Below are 10,217 nucleotides of genomic sequence, written 5' to 3' on the forward strand. Positions count from 1 at the left end.
AAACTTGAAATAATATATTAAAAGATAAAAACTATGAAATAGTATAAGAAGTATTTTAAAATTATATCAAAGTAAATATTTTTATGTATAAAATAAAATTTTAAAATTGCATATATAATGTCGGGTTGGTTTAGTCTCGGGTTGGTTTTTTTTAGTTAAAACCAAATCAACCCAAATATAGTTGGGTTTTTTTTTCCAATACCAAACCAAGTCAAACCAAACCACTAGTCGGGTTTTTTTCGATTTGACTCGATTTACGATTTGATTCGGTTTTCGATCCGATTTTGTACACCCCTAATTATCACATCTATCAATAGAAACTCATTATTTAAAAGCTAATAATAAAGCATAACATTATCTTCAAATTACCATCCAAATCATCAATAAAAATTCATCCGATAAAAAAATTATTTCAATAAAGATATAATTTAAAAAATAGAAACTCATGAATAATAATAATTAAAAAAAATACTAGTAGTATCAATATAGTAAGTCATTCATTATCTCATCAATCAACAAAGTACTTTTTACTAGTATTAGTGTACTAATATGCAAGTACTAATGTACTAAGATTGCATTAAGCAATGAGAAAAGAAATAAACATAATAATGTACTAATACATGTAATGGAGCAATAAAATGGCTTTACGTTGAAATACGAATTTGAGAAGGGAAAAGAAATGGAAATGAAAGAATCCTATTCCTTTGGAGAAATTGAATTCGAAAAATCATTTATACTAATTATATGGTGTAATTACCAATAATTATCATCTCATCTTTAAAAATATAATGGAAGAAAATGATTATTTTCCCCCTTATCGGAATAAATTCATATGAGCAAACTATGTCCTGCAAATCAAACTCCTAAGTTCCACCTATAGTATTATTTAAGGTAAATGCCTAAAAGAGAGAATTAATTACAAAACTTTTAAAAAGAAACACTAATAATTTTTAGAATACGCACACTAGAGAAGTTATTAAGGATATATTAATTATAAACAATCTCTTTACTTTTACAAGGTAGTTATCATAAGACTGCGTATACATAATCCTTTTGGATCTCATGACTTGTGGGATCTTACTGATATGTTATCGTTGTTGTTGTTCTAGTGAAGTTGTGTTTGTTCTATATACGTACTCTATATGATAATATGAAGGGTGAACCACAAAATCCAACTATATATGTTGTTACTTTGGGGGTCATATGCAAATGAGAAAATGTAGATGGACTACTATACTTTTGTTACCACATATGATATTATCATAGTGTCAAAAGAACCTTAAACATGGATAAAGATTACCTTAATCATGTAAAGTATGAGTAGTGCATGATTGCAAATAACAACAATTCTCTTCTTTGAGTGCGCAACTAGCTGTTCTTGTTGCCAAACCCACTTTCACATTTGTTTACTTATAAAATTGTTTAATTAACCAATCGATGGAATTTAACTACCATAGGATTCGACCACATATAGGCTTAATTAGAATTCTCTCCTTGACCCCCTTTTTGGGTGCTTTATTAGTTAACAATATATTTGCCTTTCAATTTGATGATTTGTTTCATGAAGAATATGTTCATATTCTTTTCCGTGGTCCTATTTTAATCAAAATCTAATCATGTTGGGTTCTCTGCGTTTGCACAAGTTGTAATTGGATGGAGTTGTATTTGCCCATACTTTGACTAAAATAGTTCAAACAAGTTGACTCGTTGACGAAGTGAGAGATTTCATTAAAGGTGTTCAAAATTTAATATATACGTATGGACAATAATTTTTTACATTTGTGCTTCATTTAATTTTATATATACAAAGTATAATTTCAACTAAGGGTGTTCGACTGGCTAGGCTATGCCGCTACAAGTAGCTAGGACTTCTTTACCAACAAAAATTAAAAATAATACAAATAAAACATTAGCATTTGGGTCCTATTCTACCAGCCCTAGATTTTGGATAACAAAATCTTTCCTCTTTGGGTAAACTTTGATTTTCATATATACCTCCATCCATGTGTCTGAATTTTATAATATTGGGTCAAAGTATGATAAGTTGTGGGATGATTATCACAGAATCTGCATGAATTGTGGTTTGCCAAGTGGTTGGAATAATGTTAAAGCTAATTATCCAACCACAATTGGAGAACCCCACTGATTAAGCATCCACTTATTTCTTGATTAATTTTTCTTCAAATTATTAGGAGGTCATCAGCCTTACTAAAATCGGATCATTAATTTTCATACATATAGGTTAAAAAAAAAAACACGAAGGCGAACATCTATAAGCAAGAGAAAGCACAAAATGTTGTCATCTGTATGAATTTTCTCATTAATCTAATAGTTTATTTCGTCAAAATTCTAGAAAATCAAAAATATATATTTTTAATCATCGATCTCTTCTTTTGTTATTTAATTTCTTGAGGATTCCATAAATATGGAATCATAACAAAGTGACATCTATTGGCGTAGGGTTTCGTATTCTCTACTGCTAATTGTTGGATTTGATTTGTGAGAATGATTGGTTCCCTAATCAAATCCTAATTATATCTAACTACAGGTTGCTCCTTAATTAACGTTTATACCTACTAGAGCCTAACTTTTAATATTACAATGTAGAGATTAATATTTAATTGTATATAATTTATGCAACAAGAATTAGTTTAACTTTAAAAATGGTATTTTGTCTTTAAATAATTCCACCCCCATTATTAATTAATAACTATAATCTTACCTTTTATCCCGCATAAAAATGATGTTTAAATTTTCATGCATGACGATTTTTTTATGAGATCAACCAAGCACTATATTATTGTTTATGGAATTTTAATGTGGCATTAATTACTCCAATATATCACAACCAAACAACTCCTATGAGATCAACCGAGCACTATATTATATTACTGTTCAGAAATTATGAAAATTACCTTCATAGTAAAAGTAGAATTTTTTTCTCATGGTCATTCTCATCCTGAATAAATTAAACAATCTAAGTTATTAGTAAATGAATAATATTACGTACTAATTGTCTCCTCCCACAGTTGTGTCTACCCAACCCACACTCTAACCCCAATCCCCTCCCTCCCCATCCAACCAACGTCTATCATTATAGTATTTATCTAAATTATATATTGAGATATTATTTTTTATAATTATGTATTTACTAAATACCAAAATATAAGTATGAAAATTATTCATCAATCAACAAATATTTACTTTTTGTAGCAAACACACCCTATATCATGTGTTAAATTATAACATAATAATCAAATTTAAAATTGTGATTTTGTTTGACTAGTAAGAAGAAAATTAATGATAAGGAAGTTTGGTGCAGCTGTAAAGTATGTTTGTCGTCTGGTAGGTATATATTGCACTACTTTTTGTTTGCATAACAAGAACAAAATGCTTCTTTTTCGGTTGTTACTGAAGGACATAATTCATGTAGTGTTATTATTTTTATTTTATATTATACATATAGACAAGCAAGTATTAAATAGAGTGAAGAGTCAACTAATTAAAACAAATTAGGATCAGGTCAACTTTGATAAGAGACTTTTAAAATTTAAATGAATGAATCCCCTAAAATAAGACACAATTAAGTTGGTTAGGCTGTTAAAATCTTGATGACTTGTATGGGTAGGTAAGCGGCAGTGGCATCTTATCCTTCATTTTCTGATGCATCATATAATATGCTAGCTAGCTAATTACACTGAAAATGAAATCTTTGATGTGAACCTAGCTTCATAATATTAATATTTCCAACCAAGTGGGTTATGTCTAATAATATTAGGATGTTCCACATTTACCCCCCTCATAAAATAAGGTGTACGAAATAAATAAATGGCACGACTATGTACGGGTGTGGTCGATACGAAGGAAAATAAATTTATAAATTTCTCCTATATTTGATATGTAAGCAGATAATATGACAATTGTATAATGAAAATGAAGTGTGTCGAAAAATGAAAAAGACACAATATATTTTCGGTGCATTATCTTCTTCTTTTTTTTCGTTTTTAGGTGCATCATCTTTATACTATTCTTTATCCACCCTTATACATATATACTTATCTTGTTTTTTATACAAACAGCAGAAAGAAAAGCAAAAGAGAAAAATACAAAAATTAATGCTGAGCTTAATTATTTTTCTTTTGTTAACAATGACGTTGAAGTATTCTAGAAATGAAAGTTTTCACTATATATTAAATGTCATTCATTTGTTGGCATTAAACCATTATCGTGATGTAAAGAATATTCAATTTTTTGTGTGGATCTTTTTTCCTATCCTTTTATCTTGTGGGTTCTTTTCCCACTTTTACCTTTTATTTTATGTAAAAGATAAAAGAATCTATTATTGATTAGGGGAAAAATATAGTATATTTTATTAAATATATAGCTATTGAGAAATGGACAAGCGAGGTTAAAAAGGATCGATTTTTCCTCCTTGCACGTGAGATATGGCAAATTCAAATTTCGCAAAGCTAATATTTTAAGCTTATCGGAAAAGTGTCTAAATACAATGATAATAAAATGTGTCCATATTCGTTGAAGAATACATTCTCTTGTAACATGTAATTTGAATCTTGTAACAGCAACCATTTGACTTCTTATAATAGCTCATTTGGGAAGCGACCAGCTATAATAAATCAAAATCGCTTTCAAAAGAATAATTTATCACAATACAATATTAATAATAAGTTATTTACTACTTTTTAATACCCGCTCCATATCAATATTATAGTATACATGTTTCCTAACAACATAAAATTACGTAACATAGAAAATATGACACTTCCAATTTTCATAGTGAACCTATAAATCTTTGTCATCCTGATCTATATCCCAGCGTAAGCGGAATTTGGTGAAGGAAAATTTCAGAATCTGCTGATTTAAGTACAACGAAATATTATTGTTGAAACATATAATATAACAAAACACAACAAAAAAAAAATCAATTTCAAAAAGAACTTACTTGTTATCATCGATAATTCATTAAGTTTGACCTTATTGGTTGCTGATTTTGCCCTTTAACCGTCAATTCTCACTTCATAGTGACTTAGATAGTTCACAAGAAATTACAAACTTTCCTATTAGTTTTTTCATGGTAGTTACTATTATTTCTATTTTATGAGCATTATGTAAAATTACATTATTATCTAGTCACGTCAAATTATTGGAGAATCATATATTTGTTCTATGAACATTTTCTTATTGATTAAATCGAACTATTAAGGATCAAAAATCGATAAACAAAAGATTGATAAAAGTATCTAATTGATTTGAGTATTGATTTAACATATTTAAAAACCGTTAACCAAACCAACTTATCCACCCTAGTTAATAGAGAGTAATTCTTCCACGTACATTACATGAAATTCAACTTTTAATTCCTTCAAATGGGTTCAATAGTGACACGCAGTGGATTTAAATTCAGACAGCGCAGCAATAAAGGTGGAAAAATCTTTTCTTCCTTTATAAAATAAAGGTTGATAAATTTTAACCATGCATGGACATGAACAACTAATGACAAATCATAATAATAAAGTAATATTAATTATCAGTGAAGTGGTCAAAACAATGATTGATACATACCAAGTCATAAGCACTATAAGTAGCAGTAAATAGTAGGTCATTCTGGTTTTGAACACCCATGATCGTGAAATACAAAAAGTAACAGAAAATGACCTTTCTTAATTAATTACGTGATTGCAATTTTATTTATTTTATTTTGATTTCAAACATAACATGTATATTGAAATTTAATTAAATTTTGGATTCGTATATTACATGACTCAGTTCTAAAGGTTATCTCCCAACATAATTTTCCTCATTTTCAGGAGTTAGATAATTTGACACCTTTGATTAAGGATAAAAAAAACCCGAACCATCTCATCACAGAGTTACCCATGCATGTTAGTGTGATTGAAATTAATGAAATAGAAAGGACAAAAATAGGAATTGAGTGATGAAGCCCATATTCAGTGTTACTTCGTTAGGCTGGGAATAAGATGCATGGGGCTTGATATCGTGTATCAACAGAATTACTCTACCTTATTTTAGAGTATAGTTTTTTTTTCTCATGAACTTGGGCAACTGCTAAATAAGGAAAGTTGAATGTATCTTGACACACACACATATATATAATGTTTTTGTGTCAGTACATATGCACACGCTGCTGCATTTGAATGTTGTTTTTGTCGTCTTAGACAAAGAGGGACTGAACATGTGCCTTCTAAGCCATGTCCAAAATAAAGTCTAGTATTATATTGCTTAACGTAACATTAGTTATCATCGACCAACCATTTCTAGCAAAAAAATTTATCTATCATAAGTAACATCGATCTTAGTCCTTTCTCTGCTTTCTATAAAAATAGATGCTGGTATTTGGTAGTCCTCATGATCATACACTTTTGATTATTTCCTATGATTTAATTCAAAAATGAGTATTATTTCCTCTTTATGGTAAACATCTTTTTCGAGCATGCCCAGGTTTCGTTATCTTTATGGTAAACACATTTTCTTTCTGAGCAGTTTCAGACCTCGCTCGTTAATTAAAGTGTGGACATTATAATATGGGGCCCAATATCGGTGAATAAAAAAATTGAGAAGGGTCTGACTTTGATACCATATAAAGATAGATCTTGTATCTAACTCAATCTCAAAAAATGAAAAGTGAAATTGTTCAAGTCTATATAAGAAGGCTGCTTGTAAGCGTGATCCTCTATCCTCTCTCTTTCTATCATCAGAGAATCAATCTCGTAGCCTAGCTACGTAGCAGGCTCAGAGCCTTTTGATGGATCAAATTTCCATCCCTTTTTTGATGTGGAAATTCTTAACATCATCGAGATGCATTATTGGCAAATCCACAGTTCCACAACTTAATTTATTAATGCCATACTTTTCAGAAAATTGCCAAGACGTGTACGTTGATGACCACTAGATACGAGTGTACTTTTTTGATATGGTAGGTACCTAGCTTATATGTTAAAAGTTTCTTGTTTCTTTTTCTTTTTACTTTGCATGCATCGAATAAAATATTATTACAAAAAAATAGAATTTAGAATTCTTTTCAATATTTTTTTAGATTCATATTAATTTTGTTCATTGTCATAACTTTTCACGGAATATATTCATTATATTATAAAATGATAATACAAATTTATGGCTATTATAAATAATTTTTAGAAATTATGAATTTAGATTATATATTTTTTAAAAGTCAAATGTTTCTCTCAAAATCTATAGTCAAACGCATGATTTCACTTAAAAATAATTTGCCAAAAATTACTTAAATACACAACACTTCTTTACCTATTCTCAATATTTCCCTACTCTTTTACTAAAATACCAAAGTCCCTTATTTTCCCCCATTTTAACTTAACCGGATACTTTATTAGTTTAAGTATCCGCCCGTTATTAATTAAAGTATCTGCGCTGCTATATTCTGCATCCGCCCGTTAATTTAAGTATCTGTGCTGCTAACAACTTAATAATTTTAGTATCCGCCCGTTATTAATTAAAGTATCCGCACTGCTATATTATGTAATCCGAAAAAACACTAAAAAAAAGGGATTTTTTGGTAAATTAATGAAAGAGTAGGGAAAGGAAGTAATTTCTTTCTTATACTATGTCATTTGCCTAATTTTTACATTTTCTGTTTGAAAATGTGTGGCAAAACGTTAGCTAAAAACACTTTGGATCAAGGAAGTGCAAAATTAAGACGTAAACTAGTAAGATTGGGCCAATGCAGTAGTAGTTAGTTAGGATTGGGCCAATGTAGTAGTAGTTAGGTAGGATTGGGCCATTGTCGTAGTAGTTGGGCTCAACAGATCAATTGGGCTTCATATGCGAAACCCTAATATACATATTGAAAGGGAAAGGAACACAGGTATTTTTCTATCAGAGAAGAGAAAGGGGTAAGAGAGATAGAGCGCCGCCAAAATGCAGATCTTCGTGAAAACTCTTACGGGGAAGACGATCACACTCGAAGTTGAATCGAGCGACACTATTGACAATGTCAAAGCTAAGATTCAAGACAAGGAAGGTATTCCACCGGACCAGCAGCGATTGATCTTCGCCGGAAAGCAGCTCGAAGATGGACGTACTCTAGCTGATTACAACATTCAGAAAGGTAAGTATAGATAACAGTATATGGACTTGGAATTGTATAGTTGTATCGGTTTTGTGATGGTTTCTCTGGGCAATTTTTTGTAGAGTCAACTTTGCATTTGGTTTTGAGGCTTCGTGGAGGGATTATTGAGCCTTCTCTGATGGCTTTGGCTAGGAAGTACAACCAAGAGAAGATGATTTGCCGCAAGTAAGTTTTTTATTTTCCTTTCTATTTATGCGATTGCTTTTGTTTTGTATAAAATAACTTTGGTTTCTACTACCGTGCGTGCAGCTATACTAGTAATAGTGGCCATCTATGGTATTGGTCTTAACTTTATTAGGTTGCCTTAGTCTTTGGAAATATTGAAATGCTAATTTGTGCCTTTAAAAGTCTAGATTTTAATTTCAATTCATATTCAAACACAATTATTTTAATCCCCATTTGGAGTTGATTACCCTGTTTAACTTTCAACTCATAAGTTAACTAACTAACCTTGCAGTGATTATTCATCCCGGATCGGTTTGAGTTTTGATTGTTAGTCTCTGTGGGATTTGAGTGCTGTATTGCCTTGCTATGTTTGCCTATCATGTGACTGGTGTTGCAAAGCGTATGCTGGTGTATTTGTCTATATTCAGAACATAGAAGTTTATACTTTTGACTCTTGCGTTGATTTGTTTAGAGTACAATGCATTTGAAGGATTAATAATTATGGCATCCCTTGACCTGCATCATCTGTTTTGTACTTCCTTCAACCAACTAGCTGTTTAAGATAAGAGTGTGGACAGTTAGCCTCTTTTGAGCAGAAATCTTCTCAAGATTCACCTAGAAACTATTTCTAATTATAAGTGTGTTCCAAAACAAAGTTGTATTGGTATTGTGCATTTTTTTTGGCTACTGTTAGAATGTTATGGTAGAACCCTGTGTGACCTGCATACTTGTGAGCTAAGTTGCTCAGACTCAGTTGCGGGTGCGGATCCAGAGGTTGGATCCTTCCGACCTAATTTTTAAGATTTGGGGACATGGATCCATTATGGATACGGGTGTGGGAATTTGCCTAAAAATAATTAAATTATCAAAAAAAAAAAAAGAGTTGTAAAACCTAAATTATGAGATATTATGTGGAAAATCTTTGAATGAGATTAAAGAAAAGGAGAGTGACATAGAAATTTCTATATATAATGTATTTCATCTTCTTTACTTTCACCTTAGCTTTTGTATTGATTATAGAAATCATTTAAACTGTCCAGACTTTCCCCATCTATTTTTGTCAAAAGTACCCAAAATCAATTGACCAAATTGGACATGGATCCCACACCCACGTCGTGTCGGCACAGGTGCGGCACCGAAAGTGAAGAGTCTGAGCAACTTAGAATTTGAGGCTTAAATGACTTTTCTGCATTCTCTGAGTTCGATTATTTATTGTAGAGCTTTTACTGATGTGGCTTACTCAAAAACCTTGGTTTTGACTGCTTAATCCTGATACCTGTCTATTTGTTCTAGGTGTTATGCTCGCCTACATCCTCGTGCTGTTAACTGCAGGAAGAAAAAATGTGGGCACAGCAACCAGGTTAGTGAACAATTTGATGTTTACTCTTGACTTGATTCCCTTCAAATTTTGGTTACGCAACTGACGAATGTTTCTTCCTTGGCAGCTGCGGCCAAAGAAGAAGATCAAGTAGGCGTGATACCTTGTTTAGCTGAGTGTGCATTGCAGTTATACTGCCAGTCTGCGGTCTTACAATTTTCTGTCCTGCTTCAGCTTGCTGTAATGGATAGACTAGCATTTTTTCTTGAACTAAAAGTTTGTTGTTAAAGATGTCACTGTGCACCCGATCTATGACACTATATAGATGAAGTTTTGCATGTTTTTCCTGATAAGTACAAGCCTACACTAGCGTGATTTATCATCATATCCATTTGTGAACTGTTGTCAAATGCTGTATCTTTTCTTGATATTTCCGCTTCATTGGCAAAGTACAATACTCGGTACTCGTGATTTGTGAAATTTAGTATGATGTCAATAGTGGAATGGAATCATTAATTCTTCATTGTTTACTTTGATAAGACAAAAACAAATGTAAAATGTTAATCCTAAATGACCGAATTCTATGTTCAAGTT

At 31.1% G+C, this 10,217-nt stretch overlaps 1 protein-coding gene across 1 annotated transcript; it reads left to right on the forward strand.

Annotated features, from left to right (window-relative positions):
• The first annotated feature begins 7,868 nt into the window (after positions 1-7,868).
• LOC102595592 (ubiquitin-60S ribosomal protein L40) lies at positions 7,869-10,033 on the forward strand. Its single transcript, XM_006339693.1, has 4 exons — positions 7,869-8,119; positions 8,203-8,305; positions 9,599-9,665; positions 9,751-10,033. The coding sequence occupies exons 1-4, from the start codon at positions 7,930-7,932 to the stop codon at positions 9,775-9,777; spliced, it is 387 nt and encodes a 128-aa protein (XP_006339755.1). The 5' UTR covers positions 7,869-7,929; the 3' UTR covers positions 9,778-10,033.
• The last annotated feature ends 184 nt before the right edge of the window (positions 10,034-10,217 follow it).

This window comes from Solanum tuberosum, unplaced genomic scaffold (assembly GCF_000226075.1).
Source record: "Solanum tuberosum cultivar DM 1-3 516 R44 unplaced genomic scaffold, SolTub_3.0 scf00010, whole genome shotgun sequence".
NCBI lineage: Eukaryota > Viridiplantae > Streptophyta > Magnoliopsida > Solanales > Solanaceae > Solanum > Solanum tuberosum.

What these genes read in the sequence shown, in the direction of transcription:
- LOC102595592 (XM_006339693.1), top strand. Translation starts at nt 7,930, where the DNA reads ATGCAGATCTTCGTGAAAACTCTTACGGGGAAGACGATCACACTCGAA. An exon ending in GAGAAGATGATTTGCCGCAA is followed by an intron (nt 8,306 to 9,598) that starts GTAAGTTTTTTA and finishes TATTTGTTCTAG; the next exon opens with GTGTTATGCTCGCCTACATC. An exon ending in AATGTGGGCACAGCAACCAG is followed by an intron (nt 9,666 to 9,750) that starts GTTAGTGAACAA and finishes CTTCCTTGGCAG; the next exon opens with CTGCGGCCAAAGAAGAAGAT.